A 20,639-nucleotide genomic window follows, 5' to 3' on the forward strand; every position below is an offset into this window, starting at 1 on the left:
TCCAAAAAGCTTTATCGTTTTTTTTTTCTACTCACACACCTAAATAGGAGACAAACCACCTTTGATTTTCAGTGACACATTTTCAATATGGGGCGGCCCGGTAGTCCAGTGGTTAGCACGTGGGCTTCACAGTGCAGAGGTACCGGGTTCGATTCCAGCTCCGGCCTCCCTGTGTGGAGTTCATGTTCTCCCCGGGCCTGCGTGGGTTTTCTCCGGGTGCTCCGGTTTCCTCCCACATTCCAAAAACAGGCGTGGCAGGCTGATTGAACACTCTAAATTGTCCCTAGGTGTGAGTGTGAGTGCGAATGGTTGTTCGTCTCTGTGTGCCCTGTGATTGGCTGGCAACCGATTCAGGGTGTCCCGCTCCTACTGCCCGAAGACAGCTGGGATAGTTCTCCAGCACCCCCCGCGACCCTAGTGAGGATCAAGCAGCTCGGAAGATGAATGAATGAATTAATTTTCAATATGCAAATTTTGTCCAATCCTAAAAGTGAGACATTTTATTTACTTGTGGCTAAAAAGTGAAGCGTGGGGAGTCTCTGCTGACAAGCCAGTTGTAGGAGGGTGACATGAAAACAGACGAACCTAGGCAAAAAACTCGATTTCTCACACAAACGGGAGCTTGGAAGCAGAACGACGAACCCTCCCGTGAGAGTGATCGAGTATATTTCACGGTCGGTTGCTGGATCGCGACAACTCACCTTTGTGCCTCTGGGAGCCTTCCATATTGGCGAACAGGATATGGTTGTCATCTGCCCAATAGAGCCTCTTGGTGGTATAATCAATGGCCAGAGCGGTGGGACTATAGATCTCCTTGTCGACGATGACCGTTTGCCCGTGGCCATCCATGCCCACGCGCCCGATGTGTGGCGGTTCACAACAGTCTACCCAGAACACATACCTAAGTCAGTAGAACACGAGAGTTCAGTGCCCGAACCGCTTTTTCAACATTTGACATTTTCAAACCGGAAGAGGAAAATCAAGGGAGTCGAGACGCAGCCAATCGCCGTCCTTCAATGATGCGCCTACCCTGTCTGAGGGTCCAGCGCCAGATCGCTGGGGTTCTTGAGGCCCGAGCCCACCAGCACGGTCGGGTAGAGACCGTTGGCCTTGGACACTTCCAGCGTTTTCTTTTCGGCATCGCACCAATAAAGATTCTTTCCGATCCAGTCTACCGCCAAGGCGCTGGGAACGGCTGTTTTGTGGACGATCTGAGAACACAAAAAAAAACAAGGCTGACTGCGTCTTACTGGGACACGCTTGAGGGAAAAAACACACAAACAAAGTAGTGATTGCAGAACTTCACATTTGTAGAGTCTAATTGCGACGCATTAAAAAAAAACACAAGCCGTCTTTCAATGTACGAATGCCCACAGCAAAGGTAATTTGTTTGTCGGCGGTGTACGCCGGGTAGAATGAAACATTTTCATTCAAAACCAGTTGGGGAGCAGCGTCGATATCGTCGGCCGTGATCAATACTTCTCAGGGCAGTAATTTCTTCTCCAGCGGGCTTCAGTGTTTCTGATGCCTCTGTGACCTGCTGTTGTTTGCAACATTTGTCTTTTCCCCTTTTTATTCTCCCATTTTGTTTTTTTTTCTTGGTATTCCGCGCATGCTGCTGGTCGGCGGGCAAAGTGTGATGGAAACCGACCCCCCCCCCCCACAAAAAAAAAAGCCCGAGCCCGTGAGTCGGGTGATAAATGTCAGACTGTAACCACTACGGGCGACTAAATGTTATTATAAACGACACGTCAAGACAATCACGCTTCTTTTAGGGCTCACACAGCCACTTACGGATCTCATAGCGAGCTAACATCTTATTTGAAACAGGAAGAATTCTGCACATACAGAGTCTGAAATTAGAAACCACAAGTCATTTAAGGCAAAAAAAAAAAAACAGACAGATGATAGGAAGGATGTAAATATTCAACTCTTCCGTATTCTGATTTGATTCAGATCGTATTTTAGCTGAGGAAATAAAAAAAAGGGATACTTTCAGTGGGCCCGGTTAGCACGCCGGCTTCACAGTGCAGAGGTACCGGGTTCGATTCCAGCTCCGGCCTCCCTGCGTGGAGTTTGCATGTTCTCCCCGGGCCTGCGTGGGTTTTCTCCGGGTGCTCCGGTTTCCTCCCACATTCCAAAAACATGCGTGGCAGGCTGATTGAACGCTCTAAATTGTCCCTAGGTGTGAGTGTGAGTGCGAATGGTTGTTCGTCTCTGTGTGCCCTGTGATTGGCTGGCAACCGATTCAGGGTGTCCCCCGCCTACTGCCCGGAGACGGCTGGGATGGGCTCCAGCACCCCCCACGACCCTAGTGAGGATCAAGCGGTTTGGAAAATGGATGGATGGATACTTTCAGTGGCGTGTGAAGGTGGCGGTTTGTTCTCATCCCGCACCCGTGCAAGTTGACGTGAAAATTTGAAAGACTCCACCCAGCGTGCTGGAAATGTCTCCGGAATGCAGCGGCTAAAGGACGCGTGCCGCCCCCCCAGCAATGATCAAACACAAATTGTGATCTTTGAGCCAGTCGGGAATTGTAAGGCCAAAGCGGCCACCTTCCATCGCTCGCCATCCCATCTGTGTAAGCGCGCATCTTATTCTTGAAGCAGATGTGCCCCCCCAACCCCCTCCCCCCCATCCACCCGGCACGAGACACAGGGTTTGGCAACCGCTTTGTGAGTGATTAGCTCAGAAGTGACGGAAGATATACAATGATGGGGTGGGGGATGGGGGGGGGGGGGGTTGGGGGGGGGTCAGTTTGTGGGCGTGCCATCAATCTCCCAATAAATCTCGCCAGCTGGCAGATATCGCAGATGTGGCGAACACAGCGCTGCGGCTGCCATTAAACAACGTGATGCGCTTTGAGGCTTTCTCTCTCGTCATTACCGAGCAAATATGGCGCCTTGGGCAACCCACGAGGCTGTCAACCAACGCGCCAATTGCAGCTGCAAAATCAAAACACCAACATATCCTTCATTGTTAAGTATCTTCAAAAACACCTCGGGCAGCATGAAGACGAGATTTATTAAAAAAAAAAAAAATACAAAGGATTTTACTTCTGTGAAGTGGTGGAAACGCAGACTAATAATTGGCGCCGGATTTGAGCATTTTCAAAGTGAGCAAACGGTTGATGAGCCTGTGCCGTGTGTGGGTGTTCAGAAAGTTTTGGGTCTCCCACATGTGCTCGTGGGTGGGGTGGGGGGGGGGGTCGGTCGACAATTGTAAACGTCGAAGCTGTTCAATCCTGACAGCAAATACTTTGTACGGCCAAAGCACATCACTCTGATTTAAAAACGCAGCCAACATGGACGCCAACTTTAACGACGCTCGTGCCGATTTCTTTCATGGGATGTGGCGTGGGGCTCACATTTTCAACATGTTTTCTGTCTTCCGCCTGCGGCGACGCCGACTGAATGCGGAGAAGCTTCTACACAGGTGAAAACTCCATTTCACGGTTAAAGCAGCTGAGACAGCCGCCCGCCGCCCGTTCATATAGATTGCGTTTCACAACAGTACTTAACCAGATTTACAATTTCATACGGACCAGTGGATGAAATACCGAAGCGTGTAGTTACATTTTTTTTTTCTTTTTGGCCAGCAGCGCACACGTCACCGGGTCCATTTGAAGGGATTTTGACGCCTTCTCGCATACCCTTTAAAATCATTCAGCAAATGATGGAACTACGTTTCCGCCAAATGGTTGAAAGAAAACCCATTGGCAGGTCGAACCCGAAAGGAGAGCGAGCGTTCTACGGGGGAACAATTGAGACTGATGAGGAGCCTGTTGAGAGGCTCGCAAAGAAAAGTCGTCAATTTCATTCGGCGTTGAGATAAATTCTATTGTGACGAGGCCTATCTGGCTGTAGTACTCATGTCACGCTTGCTGGTAGAATTGGCTCTTTTTAATTAACTCATTTAGTCCTCTTGCGCAATCATGGTTCAAACGTAAAGGAGGAAATGAGCTGAGTGAGTGTGCCCCCCCACCCCCGCCCCACCCCTCAGGCCCGATGCGAATGAGATGCAGAGTGCAGTGGGTGACGTCGAGCCACTTTCTTGCATAAATCAAGTTGATGTGTTTACCGCTTGTTAGATTGCTGCATTTATTCGGATCTGATTGTGGGACTTTAGAAATGTATTGTTGAAGTTTAAAAAAAACGAACATAAGTTTTTCTCTTACACAGCTGAATTTGATGGTGAGAAACTAAAATCGAGGGCGGCCTGGTAGTCCAGTGGTTAGCACATCGGCTTCACAGTGCAGAGGTACCGGGTTCGATTCCAGCTCCGGCCTCCCTGTGTGGAGTTTGCATGTTCTCCCCGGGCCTGCGTGGGTTTTCTCCGGGTGCTCCGGTTTCCTCCCACATTCCAAAAACATGCGTGGCAGGCTGATTGGACACTCTAAATTGTCCCTAGGTGTGAGTGTGAGTGCGAATGGTTGTTCGTTTCTGTGTGCCCTGCGATTGGCTGGCAACCGATTCAGGGTGTCCCCCGCCTACTGCCCGAAGACAGCTGGGATAGGCTCCAGCACCCCCCGCGACCCTAGTGAGGATCAAGCGGTACGGAAGATGAATGAATGAATGAACTAAAATCGAAACCCGATTCCAACGTTACCTTCAGATCGCTGCCATTGAGTCGCATCCTGTTGATCTTCCTCCCACTGGGCCGGGATGAGTCCACCCAATAGATGAATTCTTTCTTGTAGTCAAAGTCGATGTGTACGATGTTGTTCAGGCCCTGGCGATCACGCAAAACATACAACTCATGTCATGTTGTTGCGTTTTCCATTTTGGGAGCAAAGTCAAGACGCAATTGAATGGGTAGAAATGGAGGATACAGAAACTTGGATGGAAAGGATTTGAAAACCTTGTCTTCAAAAACAGGCAATGTGGCAGCTCGGTGATGAAGTACTGCATTCACGTGTGAAAACACACAGACTTTTCATTCATGGGGGGCTCGTTTTTGCTCTTCACAGTTTGGGCTGCATGAGAAAAAGTAGCTGCTCGAGCTGGTTGTCATGGTAACATAAACTGTCGCCAGCATGGGCCGCAGCGGGACCCGTGTGGGGCGGGGTGGACGACAGCGGCTTATTTATTTATTTATTTATTTATTTGTTTTGCGCCTTCAAAACAGGAAAACTTCCAATTCTATATAAACTGCATAAATATACTTTTAGCCTTGACAGAAGCACGTCAATGAATCGTTGTTATTATTATTATTATGATGCTATCTGGGAACTGCTAAACATGTTGAAAAAAAAATAAATCCCAATGCGTTGCGTTTAAGCATTTTAAGATGCCCCGTTTAATGTTGCCCCCACGTTGAGTCCAATCGATGCGGCGGCGCGAGTCTGACGCCTGCAGCCTGCTCGCAGGACCTCATTGTCACTCAGACAGTCTGGAAAAAATGCCCCCCCCTCCCCCCTCCCACCGCTCGGTCTCACTCCGAGGCTCCCTTGAAAAGGTGTCAGATAATCCGGCAGGTGAAATGAGACATCTTCATCAGATCATCAACACCTTCGCAGACAGGCGCCAAAGTGCCCCTCGGGAACGTCGCGCTACTCCAAATATCATCTGTTGAGATTAAATCAGCGCGAGGCTTTTATCTGCATGCTCAGAAGCGCATTTTAAGTCTCCCCGTGGTAAAGTATAGAACCTTCCGACAGCAACGTTAACGACAAGCTTGTCATTAAGTAGAGTGCTCCAAAAAGCGTCAGCCTTTTTTTTTTTTTAATTCACATGCCTAAATAGGAGACAAACCACCTTTGATCTCGAGTGACACATTTCTGAAAGGCTAATTTTGCCCAATGCTAAAAGTCAGACCTTTTACTTACCTGTGGCTAAAAAGCGAAGCGTGGGGAGTCTCTGCTGACAAAGCAGTTGTAACATGAACACAGACCAACCGAGCAAGTGCCATGTGAATTTTCAATTTGGTCATGTGCGCAAAAGCCTTTTTTGAGTATCGCCGCTTTTACACCAGCGGCCGACAGAATCGGTTTCGGTGAGCGAACGCCAAATTCAGCACTCGCTATTTAGAATCTTAGACTGACGTGTCAGTAGCTCATGCGCAACACTCCCAACACTTGGTCGCTATTTGCTTCTTTAGCCAATTTTAGGTCCTTTGCCTCTCACTTGAAACGTGTCGCTTCAAAAAAAAATTACTTTACTTTACTACTAATTTACTACTTTGTTATTACATCATCGATTTTTCAACTCAAAAGAAGACACCCACAAATAGGTTCACAGTACTACCGGTATATATATATTTTTTTCCTCACCTGTTTCAAGATGGTATAATTGGAGCCGTCCGCGCTCAGCTTGCGAATCTCGTGGTGGTCGGCCATGATAAGAAAAGGTTCCTCGGCTGAAACGAGGGAAAGTGCACAACTGCTGTTCCGCTGACACTCGAATCGGGATCGTGTAACGAAAAGGAAAAAGCCCCCCACACACTCTGCTCACCCGACGCAGCCTTGCAAACGTCGGGCTTGCGCTCCAGGGCTTCGTATCCGTCCACACACAAGCACTTGTAGGAGCCGTAGGTGTTGATGCAACGCTGGCTGCAGGGCACGGTGGCGGAGCATTCGTCGACATCCACGCACGTCCTCCCGTCATCCTTCAAGCGGAAACCGGGCCAGCATTTGCACTGAGGGGCAGAAGTGTAATTAGACCAACGGGCGGTCCGAGCGATGCGAGCGCGACATCGCGTGACGACGGCGACGCAGATGCAACACTTGTGAGTCCCAACGTGCGAAGAAGTACTTCAAAGCTCCTTGAAAAGCCTTTCGGTTGGCCAGTCTCTGGTCTACTGCTGAGAACCGCAAACGTTTTGAGATAAAGGTCTGCATTGACGCGCACCCTGTCCGGTTCTGACCCTGTCGCCGCAGGAAAGCGCACGTTTATTGCGCTTTCAGCTTCTTTTGGACCACAGCAAGCCACATCTTGGGCAATCAGAAGCGTAGGAGGAGGAGGAGGAGGAGGCAAATCCAGGGATGAAGGCATAAACCTTCACAGTGTGACGGCAGCGATGGCCAAGGCTCCGCTCGGATGTGGCCTTGACCCGGATTCCACCCCTGACATCGCACGCCAGGAACGGGCCGACGGGTGTTGGCATGTCATGAAACCACCCTCGCAAGATTCAAGGTTGTTTGAAAGGTCGACGCATGCATGCCCCTCCCACTTTTATTTGTTCAATGGTGGGCCGGCTCAGGACGGATTTTGCATGAGTTAATTAGCCGCCGCGCGCATCCTGCGTGTATACGATCCACCTGGACTACCTCGAAAAGCTGAAGAGCTACAAACGCTATCGTGGAAGTGAATTGTCACAGCGAACCATTCAACTCTTTGACTCTGCGACCGCAGAAACGTTAAGAGCATCGATAGCTTGCGACAACAGCGGAGCCATTTATCAAAACAGTCAAATACACAAGGCCGGCTTGATTTCCATTGTCTATTTCCACAAATCGAGTCAATGGCGAGACAATAGCATACAATGGGGGGTGGGGGGGGTGGGGCAATGATTTCACGGCGCTGCCGGGTCAGATTGCGCTGAGTCATCTTATCGCGCCTAAGAGGGGCATAACCTATTTCACGATCGCAGAGCTGGAATGGATACACACGCTCTAGTATCCTAAATTCATTCATTCATTCATCTTCCAAGCCACTTGATCCTCACTACGGTCGCGGGGGGTGCTGGAGCCTATCCCAGCTGTCTTCGGGCAGTAGGCGGGGGACACCCTGAATCGGTTGCCAGCCAATCGCAGGGCACACAGAAACGAACAACCATTCACACTCACACTCACAACTAAGGACAATTTAGAGTGTTTAATCAGTCTGCCACGCATGTTTTTGGAATGTGGGAGGAAACCGGAGCACCCGGAGAAAACCCACGCAGGCCCGGGGAGAACATGCAAACTCCACACAGGGAGGCCGGAGCTGGAATCGAGCCCGGTACCTCTGCACTGTGAAGCCCACGTGCTAACCACTGGACTACCGGGCCGCCCTGTCCTAAATTCATTTCTAGAAATTAGTTCCTGTAGAAAATTGGGGAGCCCTGCACGGGCTGGAGCAGGGGTGTCAAATTCAATTTGGTCGCGGGGTAATTTGGAGTTACGTCTTCCCTCGGAGGGCCGTTCTGTCAGCGAAACCACAAAAATTGTGAGTTGCGCAGAACAAATTAATAGATGACCAGTTTTGTAATTAGTCAAGTCAATTATTTTGTAGTTTGTTCAATTCTTGTTCCAGTGAGTCTAAACGTTGTCACAAAATGATTGCAAAATCTCCACGTTATTTATTACACGTGATCATTTCACATTTCGGTACAGATTTTAGCAAGTTGACACACAGGAATTGCTTTCACGGACCAAATAAAATGACTCGGCGGGCCGGATCTGGCCCCCGGGCCTTGAGTTTAACACCTGTGGGCTGGAGGATGAATCGAATTTTGATGATTTTCACACCACGATGAACACAATCACAGCAGTGGACATTGATTAGCATCAACTGGCGATCAAGTGTTTACTGCCACCGACGGCCTGTGTCGTATTTGCCCCGCCTTTTTTTGCCAAAGGTCATCTCCCCGTGACCTCGGCCAATCGCGGGAGCTTCCCGGAGCCAACCGGAGCTCTTACCTTGTACCCGACAGGAAGATCCTGGCAGTCCTGCGTGCAGCGGCTAACACGTCGATTCAAGCACTCGTTCACGTTGCAGTTTCTCTCATCCGACTGGTCGCCGCAGTCGTCTCTCCCGTCGCAGAGATTTCCCTCGGAAATGCAGCGTCCGTTGGAGCACATGAAAAAGGAGCCGTTGCACAAACTTCCTGAAAAGAGTCGGGACACGGTAGCGTCGGCGATAAATTCCTCGGAAAAAGTCGGCGGCGGGGTGTTTCTGTCCCGACGCGTGACCTTGACCGTTTCATTCGAGTCGGGGACGCGCGCCCGCTAGCTGCGGCGGCTTTTTTTGTTCCCCTTCGTCTTGTCCTCATCACTTTGCGGCCGCTGCCCGTAACTCTGTTCAAAAGGTTCCAGATGAGAGTTTCAATTGCGGTCTTACCTGCGGCCAGACATTTGAGGTTCAGGGGCAGTTCATCCGAGCGGTCGGGGCAGTCGGCGTAGCCGTCGCACTCCCACTGCGCGCTGAGAAGACAGCGACCGTCGCCGCAGCGGAACTCTCCGGAGCCGCATGAGCGGTAGACTGGAGAAAGATGGACGCACACGTTTTCTGCAGGCTGCACGCTGACAAGTCAGTTTAACAGCCGTCGCCATTCCGCGAAATAAAGCCGCCGCAGGGAAATTGGCTAATCGTTCAACGGCGCTGGGATGGGAGCAAACAAACAAGTTTTTTTTTTTTCCGGCTATCTTCATCAAGGTTAGTTTTGAGTTCTTTATGAGCTTTGTTTTATTTTTTTTAACAAACAGTTAGGACAGTAGGACAGCCGACAGTTAGGACGGCAGAAAAAATCGTTGGCACCGCCCTACCCACTCTTGAGGACTTGCACACTGCAAGAATCAAGACAAGGGCACGGAAAATCCTCCTGGATCCCCCGCACCCTGCCCACCACCTTTTTCAGCACCACAAAATGTTACTACAAAACTACTGGTTACTCTAAAATGGTTCAATGATTTTGTTGTTTACGATGATACTAGTGCAGCATGTTGTACCGGAGACAAATTCCTTGTGTGTTCTACATACTTGGCCAATAAAGATGATTCTGATTCTGATTCTGATTCTGAAATGTAGTCAGCTTCAGTTAGTTTTGATTGATTATAGTATTCGTTTTTGGTGCGTTTCTGTGGATTTTTTAAAAAAATCAACAAAAATAATACTTTCCATCCACAACTCAAAGGTAATTACTGTGTAACAGTCCAAATTGTGCCGCGCGTTGTGAAGCTAAACGCATTCCAAGCCGAAGGTCTCAGATGAAGCTCGGCTGCGCTCGCTTTCCATCCCTTCGTTTGACAAGTTGCCGATTCCTAAAGTGGATTTGTGGCTTCCGTTCCCGTGGAGAACCGTTATACTGCGTATGATTTGATCGACTAGCTGCGTGCGTGCGGCGGATACGACACTTGCTCCGCCTCCTCCTGACCGTACAGCCACCTCAGGAGCAATCGCCCGAACGCAAAGTGTGTTTTCTTTCGGCAGTAAGAAATGCGGCGTTGAGTTAAACGACGCGCAATAAGATGTGAAAATATTTGATGACAGATTGCGCATTTTCATTTAAGCGGCAATGAATCTCAACGCAAACGCGTGATTTATAAAGATTGTTGCAAAAGCAGGTGTTTGTTTGCCGGCACCAAGCGCCGTCACTCATCCGGGCTTAATTTTGCTCATCGTTTTTTGCAGCCTAAAGACGTCATTAGGCTCTCCTATTAAAAATTGTAACGGAAGACAAGACGTCGAGCGCATGCAAAATGAGGTCGTCGTCGAAAAACGGCGCATGACTAGGAAGAGCGGAAGGGACTTGCCGCATTCCACGGACTCGTCGGAGCCGTCGCCGCAGTCGTCGTCGTGGTCGCAGACAAATCGCCGGGGGATGCAGGCTTTGTTGTGGCAGCGGAAGGAGCTGTCGTCGCACGTGTTGTTGGGTGCTAAAATGCACGAGCACAAGCGGCGCCCCGGGCGACATGACAATCGGAATCTGCTGGGGTCTTTGTCGTCATGGTTACCCAATCTTGGCCTTTTCATCACAAAGCGCTTCGGGTTCAAAGGCCCAATTAATGTCTCGTCCGACGTGCACGTGGCTTAGCGACGCTTTCCATGTGGGATTTTTGTGGGAATGCCGAGTGAGGCTGTAAATCCGCCGAAAAACGGCAAAGTGCTCAATATTTAAAGGATGCTGGGTGGCATCCTTTATTGCCACGTCTTAGTGGATTTCAACTTCAAGAGGCGATCATTCCCCCCCCCCCCCTCCACTTAATAATAGCTTCCAGTAAATAATTTATATTATTCATCCATTCATTCATCTTCCTAACCGCTTGATCCTCACTAGAGTCGCGGGGGGTGCTGGAGCCTATCCCAGCTGTCGGGCAGTAGGCGGGGGGACACCCTGAACCGGTTGCCAGCCAATCACAGGCCAATCACAAAGACGAACAACCATCCACGCTCACAGTCGCCCCCTAGGGACAATTTAGAGTGTTCAATCAGCCTGCCACGCATGTTTTTGGAATGTGGGAGGAAACCGGAGCACCCGGAGAAAACCCACGCAGGCCCGGGGAGAACATGCAAACTCCACACAGAGAGGCCGGAGCTGGAATCGAACCCGGTACCTCTGCACTGTGAAGCCGACGTGCTAACCACTGGACTACCTAGCCGCCCTAATTTATATTATATATATGTATAATTAAAATTAAAAAAGAATAAAAAAGAATGATGCAACATTGCGCGGCCGGAGATCCTCACAAAGATTCCATTTTGATCGATCGCAAGCGACGCAGGTAAAGTCGTGATAAATTGCTAGGTTAGCATTATCGTACAATTTGGGTTGTTGACATTTCGAGCAAATCAGCAAGAAAAAAAAAATCGATCAATTCAGAGCTGCATCACGCATAATACTTGAAAAGTTGTTGGTGGTCATGACGACAAATGCCTCCAAAAGAGCAATCGCAAAGCTGCGTTCTAGGGTCAACTTGTCCGACGACAACTTTTGAGTTTACCACAGCCAGCTGCAGAAAGTTCATCACTCCCGTCGGGGCAGTCTCTTTCGCCATCACAGAGCCAGCGTTTTGGAACACAAGCATATGAACCCGGGCAGCTGAACAGCCCCGGAGCGCATGTCACTGCGCCTGGAAAAAAAAAACACAAAAAAAAAACCCAACAATTTTTTTTTCCTTTTAAATTGAACCACAAAAACATGGTGTGATTGGCATGGAAGAAGAAAGGACACGAGGATGAGGAATAAGGGGGGAGGAGTGTGTGGACATATTGAAAAGCTCTTGGCAATTATTGATCACCCCATTCAAAGACTGCACAGCGTGGAAAAATCCAAATCCAACCTTGTTTGACTCACACGCATCTTCACCCACCAAAAGTAGCTGTGCCTCCGGGACCTCCATTAAAGATTTATTTCTGCCCACATGAGTCATCAGAGACGCCCGCAGTCTCATGACGCTTGTCTCGTTAAGATTATTTTGGTACAAGTTTTTTTTTTTTTTGCTGTGCTTCTTTTTGTCACGTTGCTGCAGCCGATGAGACCTTTCCCGCCAGACATGGCGAAGAGCATTTACCGCAGATCTGCACGCTCTCGTCAAGGCCGTCGTCGCAGTCGTTCTCGCCATCACACAGCCATTGTTTGGCAATGCACTTGTTTTTGGAGCAGGCAAACTGGTTCCACAGGCATGACGAGTCTGCAAAGGCAGTTGCGAGGGGGGGGGGGGAATCAATGGAACATTGGGGACAAATTGGCATACCCACTTGAATATATTTACTTCGATTTTTCACAACAAATACTCCCTGGTTTGAGTGTGCCCCGCCTCTTGCGAAGAAGCACAGAGGCACCACTCAGACGACATAAAAATAAAAAAAATTCAATTAAATAAGCGTTTCTGTGATTTGGAACATGCAAATTCATTGAATCCTGCAGTACTGCTCTTTGCAGAGGATAAAGAATAGACACCTCTATGTAATGCGTTGTTTGCATTCCTTGTTAGCATTATGCTAAGCTAACTTCCCGAGAGCAAAGACGCGCGATTGTTTTTATCCTGCGACAGTACAGCGGAACATAAGGAAGGGTTGGTCGGGCTAATTTATTGCCACTTTAGCTTTTGTTTTTAATTTTTTTGAATCGTCCAATAAAGAGGAATCATTAAATATGGTCCGATAGCTTGGCTGATACAACGAATCTAATGATTACGGCCCGAGTCGATGCAAGGCACTTTTTTAGCATCAAAGCCGGGTAGAATTGATGATCGAAAGTAATTTCCTTTAATCTATTTGGTACGAAGCGCCCGGCGCTGATGGGGAAAAAGTTCGAGGTTAATGGTGGCGATCATTGTGTCGAAACGCACACGGAGTCGTTATCTGCGCCGAGCGTGCGGCTATAAGTCACTCTGCGTTTCCCCCCCGGGGGAGCCGTTCACTGGTGGCTTTCTCTCTGAGTCTGACGGAGCTTTGATGAGAGAGCGGAGGGAAGATGCGCGTTGCGGGTCAGACGACGGGATGCGAAATTATGGCTGCGGATCCTGCCGGTGAGGCGGGCGTGTTTATTGTGCATTTACACTTGCTGTCAGACGTTGGCTGTGAAGATGTGAGATAGCGCTTAGAAGACATGTGAAATGGCTAAATGCGGAAAGCGTGATGATTCAGATTTACTATACGTGAAACCAAATTTGCACTTCAGACGCTCGGCGCGCGTGACAAAAAAGGGAACGGGTCTGCCACATGTTAAACATATCAAAGCTGCAGTCGTCGTTTGTTTCTCAGGTGGAACAGCGCCGCAGCAAGTGCAGATTATTCACAGTGACAAATGAAATGTGCGATTCGGAATGTTTTGGAACCGCATCGACATTTTCCTGAAAGAAATTTTTGCCTATGCAGTCAGTTTATCAACGTCTGCAGCGGCCCGGTAGACCAGTGGTTAGCACGTGGGCTTCAGAGTGCAGAGGTACCGGGTTCGATTCCAGCTCCGGCCTCCCTGTGTGGAGTTTGCATGTTCTCCCCGGGCCTGCGTGGGTTTTCTCCGGGTGCTCCGGTTTCCTCCCACATTCCAAAAATATGCGTGGCAGGCTGATTGAACACTCTAAATTGTCCCTAGGTGTGAGTGTGAGCGTGGATGGTTGTTCGTCTCTGTGTGCCCTGCGATTGGCTGGCAACCGATTCAGGGTGTCCCCCGCCTACTGCCCGGAGACAGCTGGGATAGGCTCCAGCACCCCCCGCGACCCTAGTGAGGATCAAGCGGCTCGGAAGATGAATGAATGAATGAATAATTAACGCTGGCGAACGGGCGTATTGTCTATCGACTCGTCCCGAAATGTTATTCAGAACAAGCTGCGGAATAATTCCTACCTATCGATGTGATCGAGGCAACGACGAAGCACACGGCCGCCATCGTTGGGCACAGAATGAGCCAATAGAATAGATCGATTGCCAATATCCGCCGCAAATAATTTGAACGCTAAGTACGTGCGCTTGATATTTGTCTTCTTCGCTGTAAACAGCTGAATGCTCATCTATATATATATTGCGCGTCGTCCCGCACGCGGTCTGTCCTTCCGCCTGTCCCTTTTCAAAACGTACCTACTTCACCGCTCAGGCAGTGGCTCACTACGATCGCGCGGGCATCTTAGCGAAAAAATGTTGTCTACCCACAAGCATTGCAATAAAATTGTTAGTTATTTAGTAGAGCTAAACATCTCTTTATTTTCGCGATAAGCAATGAAGATGAACAAAAAGTTGAACCAAGCAACAACACTTTTGTGGGCCGAAGGCCCACCTTACCAGCCTTCCGCAGGAACTAGCTGATGAGCGAACCAGCTAGTCATATATAACCTGAATTTAAAATGCAAGTCATAATTTTTTTTTTTTTTTGCCCTCAACTATCCCTATTAGGATATGCGTCATGTCTGCGTTAAAAAGTGGGGGGAGTACCAGAATCGTGTCAAAAAGCAAATAAGTATTGGTGGATATTGTGTACCCCAAAAATACAGTATTTGGTGTCATGGCGTCTCAACATGCGATTGTCCAATCGCGTTCTGAAAAAAGGACCGATTAGTCGGCTCGGAGAGTTGACTTTGGTTCGTTTACCACACTGGAATTCGTCGGCGCCATCTTCGCAGTCTTTCTGGCCATCGCAAAGCCACACGCTGGAGATGCAGTTCCCACCAGGACATGAAAAGTGGCCCTCCTCGCACTTCTGATCCTGGGAAACTTGAGGAGCAAGGAACAAAAATAAAAAGGATCCAGTGTTAGTGTAGATCTGCTGTCCTGAAATCGTCATTTTGCCTTTTTTTGTTTGTTTTTTTTTTTATTAGTGGACGCAGCAAGAACCTGTACTATGGTGGCGCTTGTTGTGATCATGTGACCGCAATGTGCCAATCAAACAGTTTCTTGAACAATTAAGGACACGACACAGTTCAATCATGCTGAAAGTTTGTAAAAACGAATGGCTGGACCAGTCTCATTCTGATTGGTCAGAAAGGGATGCCACCACTCAGCTGCCGAGTCACTCAAACAACCCCCCCCCCCCAAAAAAAAATAAAAATCCTCTCTGCAAGACCACACCTACTGCAAATGCTGGGAGAAGCAAAAAATGAGATTTTTCTTGACAGGTCGGCTCCGCCGATCCAAAGCATTATGAGACCTTTGGTCCGAAAAGACTTTTCGGCCACCGGAGCCGTCTGGATTTTAATTGAAGATCTCTCGGTGCTTATTGAGGTCATTGTCATGACTGAGAAAGCCTGCGCGGGCGATCTGCTAGCGACACGCCGTCATCACAAAAGCCCGGCCCCGGCCGCTGTCCCTGCAAAGTGCGTTTCCGGTGACGCACCTTGGCAGTCGGCCTCGTCGGCATAATCCCCGCAATCGTTGGCGCCGTCGCAGATCCACGAGGGGTGGATGCAGAGCGAAGTGGAGTTGCAGGGGATGAACTCTTTCTCTCTCACCCCCAACTTGTAATAGTGAGAGCAGCCGCTGTGGTCTGAATACAAAAAAAAAATTAAAAAAAAGGTGAGAAGCTCTCCTCCACATCGAGAGGAGCCAGATGAGGTGGCTTGGGTATCTGATTCGGATGCCTCCTGAGCGCCTCCCCGGTGAGGTGTTCCGGTCATGTCCCACCGGGAGGAGACCCCGAGGAAGACCCAGGACACGCTGGAGAGACGATAGCGCCCTTATCCCATCAATTTTAAATGCTAGACAAATATGTTCATGACAACAAAAAATAACTGATAAGAGAGCTGCTATCGCCCGTAGCCATTTTTCAAGGTCAATGCCTTGGTGCCAACTTTTGGCATCCAAGTATATTTAAAAAAATATTAAAAACTGCGGCTAAGATAAACATAAACTGCGCAAGAGACTTTCTCATCAAATATTTGTTTCGGGTATTGCCTATTAAGGTGAGAAGCTCGGTCATCCGAGAGGGGCTCAGAGTCGAGCCGCTTCTCCTCCACATCGAGAGGAGCCAGATGAGGTGGCTTGGGCATCTGATTCGGATGCCTCCTGAGCGCCTCCCTGGTGAGGTGTTCCGGGCATGTCCTACCGGGAGGAGACCCAGGACACGCTGGAGAGACTATGTCACCCAGCTTGCCTGGGAACGACTCGGGATCCCCCGGGGAGAGCTGGAAGAAGTAGCTAGGGAGAGGGAAGTCTGGGCTTCCCTGCTAAAGCTGTTGCCCCCGCGACCCGGCCCCGGATAAGCGGTAGATGATGGATGGATGGATGGATTTAAAAAAAATAAAAAAACAAGACGACAAAAGCACAATAACTGTCTGTCACCTCGGTCGTAAAAAGGTAGAGGGAAGGGGCGGGGGCGGGGGCGGGGGTGGGGGGGTATCGGTCTCTGTGATCCGAGTGACAGGCGCATATTGCAACGGAGAGCACAGCGTTATTTGCTCGAGGTAACGCTTTGACTTGATGTTCCCCCTTTTGAAGTGCCGCGCAAGGCACGGCCCCGAAGGACTCACTGCAGTTTTTTTCATCCGAGGCATCGGCGCAGTCGATGACCTGGTTACACCAGGCGGCGTCGGCTACGCAGCTCCCATCCTTGCAGGGTAATTCCGACGAGCCGCACGTGACATCTGGGAGGAGAGAATTAGCATTTCACGAGGATAACACGGGTTGGCATTACAAGCACCGCGCGCGACAATAAAAATCCCGAGCTGCCGCTACGTCGAAATCTTTGGCGCCGGCTGCGACGCGCGTGCAGTCGCGTGAGCGCGCTAACACGTCATGCTATGAAATGTCAAGATGCTCCGGTGTGAAAGGCAACTCGCAAGCCATCTGCAAATGCTAAAAAAACTGTCGTGTAATATTTCCAAGGAGCGGATTTTCCCCAACTACAAGTTGGGACTTTTCTCCTAAATTTGGCTGGTCCTGCGACTTTGACTCAGGTGTGATTTGAATAAAATCAGACTGGCAGCCGAAATCCCCCTTCCCTAATCGTGTTGACGGCCGCTAGCAAGTAGCGGTTGGATTTGCAATGCACGCTTCCAACTAGGACATTTTTTTTTTTAAACTCAAATCCCGTGTCACATTGCGGCCAGGGGTGGAATCCTGCTCGGTTGGTGCGCTTTTTGGGGCTGTAAATAATAAATCCGTGTTGTGGCGGAAGTCGGGTGCTAAATTAGTGATATAACACACATGAGTAGCTGTGACAACTTTTTTTTTTTACTTTCTTTCGGCGGTTGGCAAATATTTTTGGTGGATTGCTGCCGCATTCTTTAGCATGCTACATTGAAATAGTTTCCAAACAGCCCCCCAAAAAAAAGAAGAAAAACGGAGCAGGATTCCACTTCGGGCCACAATGCGATGCAAGATTTAGTGAAGGTAAGCCATTTTCAACTATAAAGAAAAACCTTTTCGAAGATAGTAAGCGCAAGTTTCAAATCCATTTGGAATCTGTTCATGCCGTCGATAATTTTTTCTTCTTCTTCTTTATACATCGTTTGACTCATAGTGCAAGAAATACATTCATTCATTCATCTTCCTAACCGCTTGATCCTCACTAGGGTCGCGGGGGGTGCTGGAGCCCATCCCAGCCGTCTCCGGGCAGTAGGCGGGGGACACCCTGAATCGGTTGCCAGCCAATCGCAGGGCACACAGAAACGAACAACCATCACAATCACACCTAGGGACAATTTAGAGTGTTCAGTCAGCCTGCCATGCATGTTTTTGGAATGCGGGAGGAAACCGGAGTACCCGGAGAAAACCCACGCAGGCCCGGGGAGAACATGCGAACTCCACACAGGGAGGCCGGAGCTGGAATCGAACCCGGTACCTCTGCACTGTGAAGCCCACGTTCTAACCATTGGACTACCGGGCCGCCCCACAAGAAATACAGTACTTAATATTTCATATGAATACTCAAATCAAGGCAATTCTTCTGCTAGTCATAAAACAACATTGCCTGGACTTCAAAAATCCTTGCGATCAATTCTCTCTTTTTTCCTCTCTTGTGCAGCGTTTCTTTCGAGGGCTTCCTTCTTAAGAGAGAGAAGACCACTCTCGACCGCTCCTTCCACAGTCCGACTGCTACTTACACAGCTAAAATCAACAAAACGTTGCCAGCCTGCTGCGCGAGGAACCAAAAACGGATTGTGTAGACATTCAAAAGCAGCTTTGGGGGGAGGGGGGTCCGGCGCGGGTGGTCTTTTGAGCATCCTCCGTAATCTCAGGACTCATTAGAAAGAGAGAGGGCTTAGCGCGGCGTGCGCTTTTGTGGCGTGGAATAATATGGGCACAAATGCGTCTGGTTTGGTGCCGCCCGGGGGCGGGGGGGGGGGGGGGCATTGACTTACTGGCGCAGAAAGCTTCATCGGAGTTATCGCCGCAGTCGTCGATGCCGTCGCAGAAGTGACTGTTGGCCACGCAGCGTTGGTTGTAGCACGCCTTGAAACCCTTCCGGCAGTTCCTGTTGTCTGGCAAGTGTGTTTGGATTTCATTGGTGTCAACGCAGCAAAAAAATGTTTGCATTCCTTATCGCCTTTCGGGTCACTTACCACAGTACTGCATCTTTTCATCGGATTTATCTTTGCAGTGTGCGATTCCGTCACAGGTCAGCTCGTAGCTAACGCACTCTCCGTTGCCGCATTCAAACTCGCTGTGGATGTTGCAAGGTGACTTTTTTGCTGCAGTGAGAGCAAATGAATGACATTTGATGCAAAACTGTTCAAAATCGCCGCCCTTATTTTAGCCGCGCTTGGACCGCAGACACCGAAGGTTACGCTACGCACGACCCCCGTCACGGAATCAATATCCGCTCGTGCAAATACTTTCCGGGTGAGCGACGGCGGCCTCCGCATAACGGAGTCGGACTCACACACGCAGCTGTTGTCATCCAGGAGGACGCGTTCCCCGCGGCAAGTGCAGTTGACCCTCCCTTGGGCGGTCAGGAGGCAGAGGTCACCGCAGCCTCCGTTCATATGTTGACACGGTGAGAGCTCACCTTCAAAAACAATCAAATCCGCGTTAAGCATCCCCGCGCGGCAGCGGCCGTCCTTGTTTCCGTGTCATCCGTTACCCGGATTACTGTGACACTGACACACCTCGTGACTTCAACCATTTCCGGATAGTATTCCGAATCGAATAAATGATAATTCTTCCTTTCTAGGTAAATGTGCCTGATACTCCTTCAGTCGAATAAGAAGCAAACGTGATTCCATGCGGCTAACGCAGGTGACTCCCACGAGGGATTTTGCCATCCAATTCACCTGCAGCTACTGAGGCAAAACCCAAATCCATTTTCCAAAGGCAGCGTTTGGGATCTCACACATGAAGAAATAGCATGTTTGAGCTTGTCCACGATAATCCACAGGCACCGTGAAAAAATGTTAACGTGATTGTGTGCAATCGCTTAGCAGTGATTGGCAAGGCAAGAAACACAAAGTTCAAATTTCATATCGAATTTTCATGAAATTTGTTTTTTGACAAAATTGCGTCCCGGTTTTGATCGAGACTCCCCCAAAACAAAACTTGTGATTCGGCTGTTCATTTCCTGGAGTCAATGTTTTACTTTAAATTTACTTCGCACCTTGTCCTGTTTATTAATCTGTAGTTGTTCTCCGCAAAATGTCCTTTTGTTTGTGTCTGGAACGGATTCATTGAACTTACATTATTTTCTATGGGTAGGAACGCTTTGGGTTTCACACGATTGTGTTTCAGATTGATATTGATCATTGATGAATGAATATGCCGCGTTCCCGTGACCGGCGACCGGTAACCAAAGGCGTCGATCGGCATACGGCGATCGCGTAAACATTCCCACAGGACTCGTCCGCTGCGTAAATACTCACAGTTGTTTGTATCCCTGGCAACGGCGATAATTCCCATGGGCTGATGCGGTATGTCTGCTCGCAGCACTTTGACGTCGCCGCCAGTATATTTGTCGGTGCGCAGCACTGACCTCCGGGCCCAGTCTGACCAGTAGATGAAATTTGCGTAGACGGCCAGTCCGTAGAAGTTCCCTTGGTTCGACTTCACAATGACCTGGAAGTTGGAGTTGTCACAAGAATGGCACGACAGTCTATTCGATCATCGGGTTGATATGGAAGGCCGTGTTCCGTTCTCGGCATTTTTCCCTTTCATCCACAAGCAAAGCACAAGCATCTGTTTGCGATCTGGCCCGAGGAACCTTCTGGAAAATTGCGCTCGCATGCCAAGGAACGGATGCGGATCATCGTGTTTCCTTGCATTAATCAACACATCACCACCCCGCACGAGCTCTGTACCCAGATGTTGCGGAGGGTGTGGGGGGGGGGGGGGTAAAATTCATTGGCAGGGACGAAGGAATTCATCAGCTTCCTCCTTGTGGGACTTGTGTGGGAGGATCACAGCCTCCAGCAGCTCTGTCGTCGCCGCCATTAGTGGAACAGGCTTGCAAGCGCCGTCACATTAGCCCAGCGCCATACTGGGCCAATTAGGACAGGTGTTGATTAAAGAAGCTCGCCACGCAACTGGCCGTGGAACGAGTGCGAGACAGTGACGGAGAAGGGGGCGGCGGGAGAG

At 49.4% G+C, this 20,639-nt stretch overlaps 1 protein-coding gene across 10 annotated transcripts in view; it reads right to left on the bottom strand.

The window, feature by feature from the left end:
- lrp1bb (low density lipoprotein receptor-related protein 1Bb) overlaps nt 1-20,639 on the bottom strand; it is a 190,523-nt gene that overhangs the window by 31,540 nt on the left and 138,344 nt on the right. For all 10 annotated transcript variants that reach the window (XM_052082609.1, XM_052082607.1, XM_052082605.1 and 7 more), the window contains 17 exons: nt 19,928-20,120; nt 18,955-19,080; nt 18,635-18,763; nt 18,434-18,553; nt 16,601-16,714; nt 15,469-15,618; nt 14,727-14,849; nt 12,212-12,331; nt 11,642-11,770; nt 10,454-10,576; nt 9,042-9,182; nt 8,621-8,808; nt 6,453-6,636; nt 6,272-6,357; nt 4,609-4,731; nt 1,030-1,211; nt 702-901 (listed from right to left, as the gene is read on the bottom strand). In XM_052082609.1, the coding sequence (XP_051938569.1) occupies nt 702-901; nt 1,030-1,211; nt 4,609-4,731; nt 6,272-6,357; nt 6,453-6,636; nt 8,621-8,808; nt 9,042-9,182; nt 10,454-10,576; nt 11,642-11,770; nt 12,212-12,331; nt 14,727-14,849; nt 15,469-15,618; nt 16,601-16,714; nt 18,434-18,553; nt 18,635-18,763; nt 18,955-19,080; nt 19,928-20,120 (2,431 nt within the window). The remainder of the gene's footprint in view (nt 1-701; nt 902-1,029; nt 1,212-4,608; nt 4,732-6,271; nt 6,358-6,452; nt 6,637-8,620; nt 8,809-9,041; nt 9,183-10,453; nt 10,577-11,641; nt 11,771-12,211; nt 12,332-14,726; nt 14,850-15,468; nt 15,619-16,600; nt 16,715-18,433; nt 18,554-18,634; nt 18,764-18,954; nt 19,081-19,927; nt 20,121-20,639) is intronic.

Source organism: Hippocampus zosterae, chromosome 12 (assembly GCF_025434085.1).
Source record: "Hippocampus zosterae strain Florida chromosome 12, ASM2543408v3, whole genome shotgun sequence".
NCBI classification, from domain to species: domain Eukaryota; kingdom Metazoa; phylum Chordata; class Actinopteri; order Syngnathiformes; family Syngnathidae; genus Hippocampus; species Hippocampus zosterae.